Raw genomic sequence first — 15,063 nt, 5'->3', positions numbered from 1 at the left:
TTGTACTCTACCTAGGGTGACAGAGTGAGACATCTCAGAAAAATAAATAAACTTTGTGATAAACTGAAATGAAAATAAGCAGCAAGACGTTGGAGAGATTAATGGTTAATATTTTAAATTCATATGGGTCATTAGTGCTACTTATAAAATACTATTAAAAGCTGAAATAATAGTATTAGTATTATGATGACAAAGATGACACTTAAGCACTTAAATGAGACCAGGGAAGTATTTCACATAAATCAATCCTTAAAATATTACAAGACAGGTGTTGTGCCCATTTTACAAAAGAAGCCCCTTAACCCCTATTAAGGTAAAGGGTTTAAAGAATTTGCCCAAGGTTTCTAAGCTTAACAGACTTAAGAACCAAATGCTGATTTCTCTGAATCCAAAGCACATGTATTTATCCCATGTGCTATGACAATTTCCCACAAAGCAGATGTTTAATAGAATTAGTTATATAACTCTACTGTAACAGAAAAGTAGGTCAGGAACTTAGACATTCCTAATTCATTTTCAAAGGAGTTATTATAACTAAAACTATGTAGATAAAAAAATTACAAGTAACTATTCTAGCCACAAAAGTCTGCTAACAAGGCATATTTAGGGGAATATACCTAATGATGAAATGGCATGCCCCAATTTTAACAACACATCTATACACATTTATATACAAATGGACCAAAAATAAAGAGCAGTGAGTTGTCTTGTGCTGGAAAAATAGAAATAAAAAAAATCTATACTGGGGCGGCGCCTGTGGCTCAGTCGGTAGGGCGCCGGCCCCATATACCGAGGGTGGCAGGTTCAAACCCAGCCCCGGCCAAACTGCAACCAAAAAATAGCCGGGCGTTGTGGCGGGCGCCTGTAGTCCCAGCTACTCGGGAGGCTGAGGCAAGAGAATCGCTTAAGCCCAGGAGTTGGAGGTTGCTGTGAGCTGTGTGAGGCCACGGCACTCTACCGAGGGCCATAGAGTGAGACTCTGTCTCTACCAAAAAAAAAAAAAAAAAAAAAAAAAAAAATCTATACTGAATTAGTTTTATAACATTTTTTAATAAATATTGTTAAGATCTGGAACCTTGAAGACATTATGTTAGGTCAAATAAAACAGTCAAAGAATGGCAAATACTACATGATTCCAGTTATATCAGGTATCTAAGTAGTTAAATTCATAGAGATGAAAAGTAAAGTAGTGGTTACCACAGGCTGGAAGAAGGGTAAAATGGGAACTAGTTTTAGTTTAAAACTATTATACTTTATTATACTTTAGTATAAAGTTTTAATTTTACAAGATGAAAAAAGTTCAGGAGATCTTTCAATAATATGAATGTACTTAACACTACTTACCTATGCACTTAAAAATGGTTAAGATGGTTTTAAAAAATAAAATTGATACTAATACATAAATAGCCATATATAGATATTATGAGTTGAATATACTACAGTACTGCCCAATATACTAGCCACTAGAAGAATACAGCTACTGAAATTTATGTTAACTTAAAAAAACTAGAAATTCTTTTTTTTTTTTTTTTTTTTTTTAAGAGAGACAGAGTCTCACTTTGTTGCCCTCGGTAGAGGGCCGTGGCGTAACATGTCACAGCTCACAGCAACCTCCAGCTCTTGGGCTTAGGCGATTCTCTTGTCTCAGTCTCCCGAGTAGCTGGGACTACAGGCGCCCACCACAATGCCCAGCTATTTTTTTGTTGTTGTTGCAGTTTGGTTGGGGCCAGGTTTGAACCCATTACCCTTGGTACATGGGGCTGGTGCCCTACTCACTGAGCCACAGGAGCCACCCTAGAAATTCATTCCTCAATCACACTAGCCATATTTCAAGAGCTCAGTAGACATATGTGGCTATTTAGGATATTGTAGACAAAAAAACATTTTTAAAATCACAGAAAGTTCTATTACTAATAGATAGCACTGGTTCAGAGAGTATAGAAACAGACTCAAATATATATAGGAATTTGAATTATCAATAGAAAATTGTATGTGACAAAGGTGGCATTTCAAATCAGTTGGGAAAGAATTATTGAGTAAATGGTGTAGAGACAATTTGGGGGCCTAAGGGAAAATTAGGGAGGACTGACAGAATAAAGCTAAATCCACATCTCCACTCTTTTTTCTTAACAAAAGAAATTCTAGATAAAACAAAGATTTATCCTTAAAAAGTAAGGCTGGGTGGGGGACTTATGCTTATAATCATAGCACTTTGGGGGCCAAGGTGGGAGAAATCCTTGAGGCCAGGAGTTCAGTACCAGCCTGAGCAACTTGGCAAGACCCCATCTCTAAATTAAAGAAAAAATTTTTAGCTGGGCATGGTGGCGTGCACCTATAGTCTCAGGTAAACAGGAGTCTGAGGCAGAAAGATCTCTTGATCCCAGGCATTTGAGATTGCAGTATGTGACAATACCATGACACTCTAGCCTGGGTAACACAGCAAGATGCTATCTCAAAAAAAAAGTAAAATGAACAAAACACTAACAAATAATTCTAATTAAGAATGGGCTTCCTGGGTGGTGCCTGTGGCTCAAGGAGTAGGGCACCGGCCCCATATACTGGAGGTGGTGTGTTCAAACCTGGCCCCGGGCAAAAAAAAAAAAAAAAAAAAAAGGGCTTCCTGGGCCGTGCCTGTGGCTTAGTGGGTAGGGCATTGGCCCCATATACCGACAATGGTGGGTTTGAACCCGGCCCCAGCCAAAATGCAACAAAAAATAATGGGGCTTTGTGGAGAGCACCTGTAGTCCCAGCTACTCTGGAGGCTGAGGCAAGAGAATAGCCTAAGCCCAGGAGTTGGAAGTTGCTGTGAGCTGTGACGCTACAGCACTCTACCGAGGGCGATAGAGTGAGACTCTGTCTCTTAAAAAAAAGGAGTTGGGGCCTTCCTAGATAGAATATAAACACAAATGACAAAAAAGAAAGACAAAGGATGAAAGGCTGGAAACTTTTAAGGAAAAATAAAAATTTTTAGGCATATAAAGCCCAAACCAAGAAAAAATGAAAGTGACAGGTGTTTCATTTCTTTAATCAATTAAACAATATATTTCAGTGGGAAAAATAAAATTGAAAGTACCAATATACACATGAAAAACTGCTCAAAGTACTCATAATTTAAACACTATAAAAATTGCATTTCGAACCATGAGATCACAAAGATAATTCTTAGTATTGACTGGAGTGTGGGGAGATAGACACTAATGAATATAAAAACTGACACAACTTATTTAGAAAGTAATTTTAAAAGTTGTAAAAATTAAAAAGGAACAAATGATATTTATGAATAAAATGAAACCAAGTTTGGGATTGACCTTAAAATAATCTGAGTGGGTCCTGCCCCTTGCGGCGCCGGAGATAAGGTGGAGTTGGACATCGGTCGGCACTGCCCGATTTTCTTCCATTTATTTGTGATGGTTGTTTGGGAATATTTTGCCTTGAACACAGAAGCAGAGAGCCTCATGGTTGTCCTGAGGTGACTATAATCAATGAAAGACTGAAGACAGAAAATCATAAATCCTACCCATGCTCATTCAAGGATTGTGCAGAAAGAGAACTTGTGGCAGTTCCATGTCCTAATTGTGAGGAAAACTTTTGCCTAAGATGCTGTCATCAGTCAGATCATGAGTGTGAAAATTGGAAATCCCAAAGCCTCGTATGGCTGCCACTCAGAAACTTGTTAAAGATATTATTAATTCCAAGATGGAAGAGACAATAAGTAAACTATGGAAAGGTGCCAAAAGGTTGCATTGATGAAATTAAAGATGCATGCTGATGGGGATAAGTCATTGCCTCAGACAGAAAGATTTTATTTTCAGGTTTTCTTGCCTAAGGGCAACAAAGAGAAGAGCAAAGCAATGTTCTTTTGCCACAGATGGAGCATTGGGAGGGTCACAGACTCTACAGCCTCTCTCGCCAATCTTAAAAATGACAATAACAGGGCGGCGCCTATGGCTCAGTGAGTAGGGCGCCGGCCCCATATGCCAAGGGTGGTGGGTTCAAACCCAGCCCCGGCCAAACTGCAACAACAACAAAAAAATGACAATAACAAATTAACAGCTAAGAAATTGAGGTTATGTCACAATACTTCAGGAGAAGCCTTACCCTTGGATCAAACTTTGGAAACCTGGATTGCTAAGGAGGATTATCCCTTATATAGTGGTGGAACTATTATCTTGGAATATCGTAATGATGAAGAACATTTTTTGAAAGATGTCGATTCTTACTTAAGAGTAGTTGTTCAGTGATTCAAGCCAGAAATGAGAAGGCCACTTACACATACATTTTAAGTCAATATCTTGTTATTTAAATACTATTATTTTTAAAAGTTGTGTTTTAGCTTATTTCCATTTTGTTACTTTTTACATTATCAGTTTTCTATTAAATTTGACTTTTTGTGTTTTAAAGTTTTAACTATCAACTGAAATTCAATATTAGCACATTCTTCTATTTAATAAGCTTTCACTAGGTTATGCTGTAGTAATAAAAACAAAAGTGTATTTTCTGATGGGTTAAAGTAAAAACAAAATAATAATCTGAGTGATGAAAAATGTATCTAAGGAAATTGGTTGATAACAAGAATAGGCATAAATTGGAGTAAGGTGGTGGTATACGGGCATTCATTATACTGTTCTCTAAATCTTTATATCATTTGAGTTTTTTCCCATAGTCTTTTCTAATGTTCATACCCTTTAACCTAGGAATTCCATTTTGTACAAGCACACAACAACTTAAGTACAAGGATGTTCTCTAAAGCAATACATGCTACAACCTGGAAATAATCTAAATGTCCATTAGAGGACTGGTTGAATAAATTATGGCTTATCTAAATACAGTAATATCATAAACCTTTACAATTATGGAATTAAATTACATGAGGTAGATTATGGAAAGAGAGAAAAATTTCAAGAGTAGAACAATGGGTAAAGTCTGATCACATTTAAGAAAAATAAAATCATATATATAGATTTGTGAATGCACATCAGATATGTACCATATTTGTAACAAATTACTAGAAGAATACACAAAAAACTTGATAGTTATTACATCAGGGTTGGACAGTGGACAGGGAGCACATTATATCCATTACATTTAAAGTGAAAAAAACTAAAATTTTGAAGTCTTTCATCTACTAAGGTGATAGGCATTCATTTAGGAACCGGAAACATTCAGAACCAATGTTAGTGGGGAGCTTGCCCCAAAGCACATTTATATTCCACATCAAATCTTCCATCTTAAGAATCAATGGGGGAAAAAAGCAAAATAAATTCTATAGAGCAGAACTGACAAACTTAAACTTATAGCTCTTTTATTACTTGACTTTATCTCAGAGCATTTACCATCTCTCTATCCCAGTCCTGGTGATATATCCTAAAGTTTAATACTATCTTGAATAATTACTCTGAAGATGTAAGAAAAATCCTTCCTTGGTGTTAAACAATAACAATATCTATTAAGCATATATGCACCTAATTCTATGGGGAAAACAAATAGTATTATAGTTCTTTCTCACGAAATTTGTAACAGAATAAAAAATATTCACATAAGGAACAATTAAAGATACATAAACACATTATGTACTCAGAAAGAGAGCAAGATTTCTGATGCAGGAATGAATAGTCAGAGTTCATAAAAGAAATAAGAGGGCAAATGTGGCCAGATTTGAGATAAACAGAGGTGAGAGGATTACATAAAACAACTAGAAAGAACATATAGAAATAAAAACCTGAAATAAGTGACTCAGTATGAAAGAAGATGGGACTACAAGAAATATGAAGTAATAGTAGAACGATAAAAAGAAATAAATAATAGGCTCAAGGTGATATAAATAGTAACAACCTGGCAAAAATTAAGATTTTATAAAATTGGCAAAGAAGAATTTGGCACAACACCATACAAAGCAGGGTAGACTATTTTCAAGTCTTTGCTTCTTTTTGGCTTGCTTTCTTGACATTAAAAATAAAATAACTAACATTATTTCAATACCTCATTTCCAGATTCTAGTGGTCTCTTCTTCCTTGGTCCAATAGCTGCAAGAGCTGTGAGATTAGCATCTCTATGCTGTATCTGTGCAAGCTCCAATTGTTGTAACTAGAAGATGGAAAAAAAAAATCAGTATCTACACATACTCAGGCTCAGAGGCAGAAAGAAACTGATCACTAAGTCTATTTCTGTACTCTTCACCAAAACAGTTACATTATAAAATAAATATTAGATTCCCCTAAGAGCCAAAAGCACATTTCCTAATTCCTTTACTCCAACAAATCTCTTTAGTCTTTAATTTCTATATAAAACAGGCAGAACTTAGGTAAGGAGGAAGTATAAAATAGGAAAAAAAGAAAGGCATCTAAAGCTTCATTTTTCCCCATTTTAAGCACAGGTAAGAAATGCCTGAAGAATAAGTTGAACAGTAAATTGGAGAGAGATTGGTAACTAGTCAATGTTTTCAGATGAAAAGAAAATTACTTAAAAAAACAAACAAACAGTTCTATGCTATATAATTTATAATGTACTTACTTAACTCTCACAGCCATATTCAAAGGTACATATTAAAGGCTATAACATGAGAATTATACATGTCATCCTCTTTCTACAAATGGAATCAGTGAGGCTCTAAGAAATTAGGACAACTTCATAAAAGTCACACAGGTAGTAAGTGGTAGAAACAGCACTCAAAGCCAACTGTTTTCTGAACAAACCTTTTCAGTTTATCACACTTTCTCATTTGCAAATAAAAATCTTATATTTACTCTAAATTTATCTTCATAGCAATTATCTAAAGTGATTCAGTATGCTTTGTTGTACAGCTTTCATCATAGTTAATCCAGAATCCCCAAACTTACAAGGTATAACTTTTTCATATATGGGCAAAACTCTGACAGATGCACTAATAAAAGACATAAATGGCATCATTTTATTAAAGCAGCTAAGTGTCTAATTAGGTATTCTTTAAAGAAACAAAGTTAGAAAGTCAAAATAAAACACCACTACATATTAAGTCCTTTAGCTTTTCCAGAAGAGGAATAATGTTCAATTCCCAATAAAATCATATTACTATGAAGGAAAAAAGAGGAAAAAACCTGAGGATGGTTGGCTGATAGGCACACATTCAAAGATCAAGACAGTTAATCAAAAATAACCTGTTTAGAAACGCTTACATATATTAGGAATATTTTTTCTTTTTTCTTTTTTTGAGGATTATGCATCTCTTTTTTTTATTAAATCATATCTATATACATTAATGCATTTATGGGGTACAATGTGCTGATTTTATATACAATTTGGAATGCTTATATCAAACTGGTTAACATAGCCTTCACCTCATTTACTTAATTATTGTGTTAAGACATTTATACTCTACACTTAATAGATTTGACATGTACCCTTGCAATATGCTCCACAGGTGTGGTTCCCCCCATTGGATGGAGGGAATTTTTTCAAGAGAGTACTAACCAACTTTTTAAACACATGTTTAAGAAAAAAAGCAGGATGAAAACGGGAAATAGTTCATAGTAAAATGGTCAGTCTCAAGGAAATACCAAATAAATAAATCACACTTTAAGATCACTTCGACGTTGGGCATGGTGACTCATATCTGTAATCCTAGTTTTCTGGGGGGCCAACAAATAAGGCAGGTGAATTGTCTGAGCTCAGGAGTTTGAAACAAGCCTGAGCAAGAGCAAGGACCCATCTCTATTAAAAAAAAAGTAGAAAAATGAAGGCAAGAGAATAGCTTGAGTCCAAGAGTTTGAGGCTGCTGTGACCTGTGACACTACAGCACTCTACTGAGGGCAACACAGATTGCCTCAAAAGAAAAAAAAGAAAACAGAAAACAATTGCTACATTCTCAATGTTTGTACTCCTCCAAAATTCTAACAATGAAATTCTAATATCCAAGATGATAGTATTAGGAGGTGGGGCCTCTGAGAAGTGATTAATTCATGCAGGTGAAACCCATAAGGTTTATAAAAACGGGATTAGAGAAGAGACCTAAGAGAGACCCCCTGCCCCTTCCACCATGTGAGAACACAAAGAGAAAGCAGATCCTAACCAGACCCCAAATCTGCTGGCACCCTGATCTTGGACTTCCCAGACGTCATAACTAGGAGAAATAAAACTATTGTTTATAAGCCATCCAGTTAAGGCAGGTTGTTACAGCAGCCCAAATGGATTAAGACAACAATCAATCTAAGAAAATGAACTAAGAACCATTTTCTATTTGTTCCATGAATTACACGTCAGAAATCCTTCTTTTAAACTGTGTGCTTACTTATAAATAAAATTTGTTTTAAAAAAGTGGTTTTTGGAAGCTGTAAAGTATCTATTGTTGCTGTCAACCTTTTTAATAAAAAAAAAAAAATTGTTTTAGAGTCTGATGCTGTCACAATCCAGAACTTCTAGGTGATAAAATAATGATTTTAGTTAATCTATCCTACAGCATAAATCAAATGAGTTATACTGTAAAGTCCTTCCCTGTAAAGAAATGGCATCTCTGCAAGACAGATCGTCACACCAAATAAAAAGTTTTTCAATTGACTCTAGTTTTCAAATTTCCCTATCTATGAGTTTGGACAATTAAGTTCAAAAACTCATCCTAGAAAAATGTTATATACCTCGTTGCTGAACATCATTGAGGTCATTGAGTACTTTGAAGTACTCCACTTGGGAAGGATGCACAGGTCCATCTTTCAAAGCAATTTTGGGAATCTCTTTGTGGAATAGCTTTTAGAGCTGTCAGACAAGGTCTGACAATTAAGTTTGTGAACTCATCCTAGAAAAAGTGCTGGCTTGGCGCCTGTGGCTCAAGCAGCTAAGGCGCCAGCCATATTCACCTGAGCTGGTGGGTTCGAATCCAGCCCGGGCCCGCCAAACAACAATGACGGCTGTAACCAAAAAATAGCTGGGCGTTGTGGTGGGCGCCTGTAGTCCCAGCTACTTGGGAGGTGGAGGCAGGAGAATCGCTTGAGCCCAGGAGTTGGAGGTTGCTGTGAGCTGTGATGCCACAGCACTCTACCCAAGGTGACAGCTTGAGACTCTGTCTCAAAAAAAAAGAGAAAAGAAAAAGTGCTTTCAGGGTGAAGTAGGTGCTGGCAATGATGCATAGCTTCCTAAGGAGAGTACTTTGAAGGTGACTGCAGTGATACTCAGCAATGAGGTATGTAGCACTTTTTCTAGGATGAGTTCTCAAACCAACTATACAACCTCATATATAGTAAAATCTTATTCTCCCACTCTGCAAATTATACTTTGGTTTCTCAAATTTCATACACAAAGTTTTAGAAAACTTTAAAAAAAATCTAACAAAAATAAAAATTGATTACAGTTTTAATTGACCTTGTATTTGTAAAAAACTTTCTGAAAAACAATGTATCATGGCCAGCACAAAACAGGAAAAACCAGGCATTTTTTTTTTTTTTTTTTGTAGAGACAGAGTCTCACTTTACCGCCTTCGGTAGAGTGCCATGATGTCACAGGACTCACAGCAATCTCTAGCTCTTGGGCTTCTGTGATTCTCCTGCCTCAGCCTCCTGAGCAGCTGGGACTACAGGCGCCCGCCACAATGCCTGGCTATTTTTCGGCTGCAGTTCAGCCGGAGCTGGGTTTGAACCCGCCACCCTCGGTATATGGGGCTGGCGCCCTACCAGAACAGGAGGAAGTTCTGAAAGTTCAGACATTTGGTATCTATAAGCAAGGATAAAGACTACAACAAGTGAATTCAGTTCAGTAAAAATAGCCTTTGAGTTAGAGACTTGTCTATGGAAATACAATTGCAATTGGCATGATTATCTATGCAGAAAACCCCAAGTTATCTATGAAAAAAGCCCAAAAATCCTCCTAGGATGAATAAGTGAGTTTAGCAATATTGCAAGATGCAAGGTCAATACACACAATAATCTTTCTATTTCTAAAGGTACAACTGGAAACTTAAATTTCAGATCACAGTGTCCAACTTTTTTCTTTTCTGCCCCACACTAGAAAAACAAATTACCTTAGGTCACACATTAAATACACAAAGACTAACAAAAGCTGATTAGCCAAAAGAAGAAAGAAAAAGAAAAAGTCCATGGTACATACTTTTCGTATGCACCACCCATAAACAACACCACAGATGGGGGCAGGGGAAGTCCTTACAAAATCAGTAGGCTGCCTGTGGGCAGAGTTTGGATACTCCTGTTTTAGATGATGCTATTTATAATAGCTCTTCCCAAAATGAAATACTGGGACATAAATCTACACGTGCAGATATTTTTATGCTATAAGCCACAAAATGCTCATAAATTTTGAAATAAATAGCAAAAAAAAGGAGAGAAAACATAGCATAGTCATGGATTGCATTTCAACATAATAAAGACTAATTCTCTCCAAACTGATCTACCACATTTAACCCAATTTCAATAAATTTTTTTTTGATATACAGAAGCTGATTCTAAAGTTTATATGGAAAGGCAAACAATTGAGAGTAGCTAAATCAACTTTAAAAAAAAGAACAAAATTGGAAGAATATCACCACCTGATACTGACTTCTTAAAAGCCTACCACAATCAAAATAACGTAGCACTGGCAAAGACACATAAATTAATGGAACAAAATAGAGAATCCAGAAATGAGATCATGTAAGTAAGGTCAATTGGTTCTTGGCCAGGTTGGAAAACAAAGCAGTTGAGAAATGGCAAAAATTCTCTCCCTGACCAAACATCTGAACCCTCTTCTTAAATACTAATGTAGTTTTAACAGCTCAAGGTCACATCCCTAGGATAACCCTAACCTACCCTTAAAGGGCCTACCTGAGAAACTCAAAGCTGCCAGAGGAATTTACTATTATCTTAGCCAATACCTATAGATAAGGGCCCCTTATCCCAGCCTATGTAGAAGGATAGGAACCTAGCTTCTAAGCAACAGTTAGCAAACCCAGATGGGTTTCCATTCCCACTTTAAATTTTTCACTTCCCTGACTCTACTGAGCCACCACTCACTTCCCTCCCTACTCTTATTCTCCCCTTAAAATACCCAGTCAGGGCACTGCTCCCATGTGTAATCCCAGCACTCGGGGAGGCCTAGGTGGTGCATTGGTTGAGCTCACAAGTTCAGACCAGCCTGAACAAGAGTGAGATCCCTTCTCTATTTTGAAATTAAAAAAGAAAAGAAAGAAAGAAAATGGCCAGGAGCAGGGGCTCCCACCTGTAATCCTAGCATTCTGGGAGACCAGGGCAGGTGGACAGCATGAGCTTAGGAGTTCCAAACCAGCCTAATCAACAGAGACATCCCATCTCTAAAAATAGCCTGGCACTATGGTAGGTGCCTATAGTCCCAGCTACTTGGGAGGCTGAGGATCACATGAACCCAAGAGTTTGAGGTTGTTGTGAGCTATGATGCCATGGCATTCTACCAAGGGTGACAAAGTGAGACTCGGTCAGTCCCCCCCACCCCCCCAAAATAAAGAAAAAATATATATAAAGAAAATGCCCAGACACCTCTGTACAAATCAAGTGAAGCACGAACTGGACTCTTCCCTATAGCAAAAATGTATTACTAATTAAAATCTGTTCTCACCACATTACTGTCTGGCATACATAGTATTTTTAACAAATGTTAGAACAAGTGGACATCCATGTGCCAAAAGCCCCACCAATCTGGACCTAAAACTCACACCTTATAACAAAATTAACTCAAACTATAAAGGCAAAACTGTAAAAACGTCTACAAAAAAAGCATAGGGGAAAATCCCCGTGACTTGGAGTTCAGCAAGGAGTTTAGATACTGACACTCAAAACATATTCATAAAAGAAAAAAAACTGAGGGCACTGGTATTTTGTGACAGGAGTCTGCCTGCCTCCTCATTTGCTGGCAAATTAATGGTTTCCTTCTCAAACCACTCATCCTCATTCTTCCTGGGGATAAGTGCTGAACTTTTGGTAACAGAATTTGGCATCCATGGGTGGGCCCATCAGTGCCCCAGTGGAATGGTACCCCTCAACTGCTGGAAGTGGCAGGGAGCAGTCCCAGGTCAAAGCCATAGGTTTTAGCAAGTAGGAGCAACTTCTTTTCAAGGTGAGACAGCAAGGAAGTGGACACAGCTCCCCACAACCTGAAATGAGTTGAGGAAATGGATTTGAAAAGGGTCTGGACACTAGGCCTTTTGTTGCACACAGAGATCTTGATTCCACTCATATGGGGGAATTTTTCAGACCTTCCTATTGGTTTTGTTTTTGTTTTGAGGCATTTTTGGGGTGGGGGATGGTCGATGTCACAAGGTTGAATGAAACTAGGGAAGCTGTTTTGAATTTGGAACTCATTTGTTACTCCCAGGGAACCAACAGACTAGGCCACCATTTGGGGGGGGGATTCCCTAGGAATGAGGTGAGTAGGCCACCCATTTGAGGCCCAGGGAATGAGTAGATTAAGCCACATATTTGGAGAAGGTTTTGAACTTTCTAGCCATTGGAGGCAGTGTTTATCCTCTTTGGATTCCCATTTGAGAAACTTCCAGCCCTGTGATAGGGCACTTGAGGCACTGTCTGAGGCGTCACTGGGGTGGTATTTTCCTCTTTGAATTCCCATTTGTTTCACAGGCCTTGGCATTTTTGTGTTGAGGATCCCCTGTGTTATTTGTGAGTCTTTCTGCAACATAAAGAAGCTTCATTTCAAAGTCCCTTGGAAAAACTTTGGAATTTACAACTAAGAACCTATGTGTAAAGAGAAATTCAATGTACACATAGGAGTGTGAGAAGTGGCTGTTAAATGAAAATTCCCATTTGATTGATAGGCTGTGGCATTTCAGATTGTATTGGAAATTCTCTATGTTGTTCATGTTTAATTGCAACTTTTTGCAGCGCTTTTCTGGTGAGTTGTGAGGAAAGGTGGTAGTTGGCGGTCCTCGGTTTATTCTGAGCTATTGGTTCTTTTCCCAGCAATTTGTTGTCTGGATCCTAATTTTGATTTGGAGATGCATTCTAAAGGGTCTTCTCCATTATCTCTTCCTCTCCAAATCAATCTCAATTGCAAAAGAGGAAACTGAATTGTCTCACTTACAGATAAATGAGCTTTCAGAAAGGATGGGAGATAAAATCCTTTAATAGTAAGTAAAGGACAAGGAAAATGATGCCCTTCGGTTACCAGCTGGTTTATGGCACCTTCAAGTATTTGTTTCAAAGGTATGCCAAGCTTTCAAAGAAGGCCAATTCTTGTGCACAAATTTTTCCTGAAGGGCAAATCATACCAAGGAAAATTCAGAGCTTGAATGGTTAACAGGGCACTACAGAGTTAAAATGTTGTCTTAAGTTCTCTGCTTGAGATAAACTTGTTTATGGTACACAAAATGAAAAAAAAAATGGACTTTATAAAAATTTAAAACTTTTGCTCTGTGGAAGACATATTTAAGGGAATAAAAGAAAAAGTTATTTTATTTCTCTGTTTCTAATCTATTTGATTTTCTTGCCTATTATATAAGCAAGGACTTGTAGTATAATGTTGACTAACACTGGTAAAAGCAGAGATCTTTGCCTTTTTCCTAACCGTGGAAGAAAGATTAATTTTATTATTTTTTAGAGATGAGGGTCTTGCTATGTTGCCCAAACTGGAGTCAAACTCCTGGGCTCAAGCAATCCTCCCATCTCAGCCTCCTGAGTAGCTGGGACTACAGGTCATATCACTGTGCCTGGCTATTCTTTTTATGTAATGCTAGATTTGATTTGCTAATATTTGTGCAGGACTTTTCTATGGGTATAAGGAATGTTGGTTTATTGTTTTCTTGTAACATCTTTCTAGTTTTAATTATCAAGGTAATGCTGGCTTCATAAAATAAATTGGAAGTGTTTCTATCTCTTCTATTTTCCAGAAGAGATTATGTAGAAGCCGTGTTGATTCTTCTCTATATATTTGGTAGAATTTACTAAGTAAAATAATCTGTGCCTAGATATATCATTATTAAAAGGCTTTAACTACAAACTCAATTTATTTAACAATTACAGAACTACTCAAGTTATCTATTTCATCTTTGCAAAGTTTTAATAGTTTGTGCTTTTCAAGAACTTGGACGCATGGGCTTGTTTGCTATATTTTCTTATCTTTTTGATAGCTGCAGGATCTATAGTGACTTTTACTCTTCATATTTTGATGTCTTTTTTATTTTCTAAATCATACTAAGATTTATAATTGTGTTGATCAAAGAACCAGCTTTTGATTTTTATTTATATTTTTTCAAAGTCATTGATTTCTGCTTTTTAAGATATTTAGTACCTCCTCTTTCCTGAGTCTATATTGCTAATCTTTTCCCAGCATCAAGGTTGATTAGCGATTTCTCCTCTTTTCTAATACAAGCATTTTCCTTATTCTTTTAATTTAAATTAGTTATATCATTACATTTGAACTGAGTTTCTTACAGAGGTTGATAGGATCAGGTTACTGATCCACCCAGGAAAGACCGATTATATGTACTCCCAGGAAATAGTGAATGAACCAATTCCTGCCTCTCTAACCCTTTAAAATCCCATCTGCCATAGCCCACATGTGGATTTCTTCCCATTCAGGAATTCACCTCACCTGCACCCAGGTGGAATAAAAGCCATCTTGATCGCAAAGAACAGGGACTTTATTTCCCCTTTGTCTTGCGCATTGGCATAATCTTTCTATCTTTGAGTCTGGAACCTCTCAGAGATCAGTTCAGTTATAGATTTTTTAATATTCACAGACCATCTCCATCTTTGAATTGGTATATTTAGAACACTTACACTTAATATAATGGTTAATATGTTTGGATTTAGGTCTATAATTTTGTTTTCTGTTTCCCTTGTTTTTTCTTTTGTTTCCCATTTTTTTACTTCGGCTTCCCCTTTTCTACTTTTGGATTATTTAAACATTTTAGCATTTCATTTTAATTTATCTATTATGGTTTTTATTCTATATATTTTTATATAATACATTAAAATAATTTAATTTTAGTGGTGGCTCTAGATATTATAATATACATACATAAATTTTCAATCTACTCATAATCAATATTTTACCACTTTAAGTGGAATGTAGATACCTTGCCCACATGGATGGCTCTTTATCCTCCACACTTGATTTATC

The 15,063-nt window shown here is 36.7% G+C and overlaps 1 protein-coding gene and 1 pseudogene across 1 annotated transcript in view; one reads left to right on the top strand and one right to left on the bottom strand.

Moving 5' to 3' along the window:
- TAF4B (TATA-box binding protein associated factor 4b) overlaps positions 1 to 15,063 on the bottom strand; it is a 121,304-nt gene that overhangs the window by 26,724 nt on the left and 79,517 nt on the right. Inside the window, exon 15 of the mRNA XM_053571933.1 lies at positions 5,980 to 6,084. Within this exon, the coding sequence (XP_053427908.1) occupies positions 5,980 to 6,084 (105 nt within the window). The remainder of the gene's footprint in view (positions 1 to 5,979; positions 6,085 to 15,063) is intronic.
- On the top strand, positions 1,130 to 4,241 carry LOC128572103 (AN1-type zinc finger protein 1-like; annotated as a pseudogene).

Source organism: Nycticebus coucang, chromosome 19 (genome assembly GCF_027406575.1).
Source record: "Nycticebus coucang isolate mNycCou1 chromosome 19, mNycCou1.pri, whole genome shotgun sequence".
Classification (NCBI taxonomy): Eukaryota; Metazoa; Chordata; class Mammalia; order Primates; family Lorisidae; genus Nycticebus; species Nycticebus coucang.
This window is presented reverse-complemented; position numbering and strand designations above follow the sequence as displayed.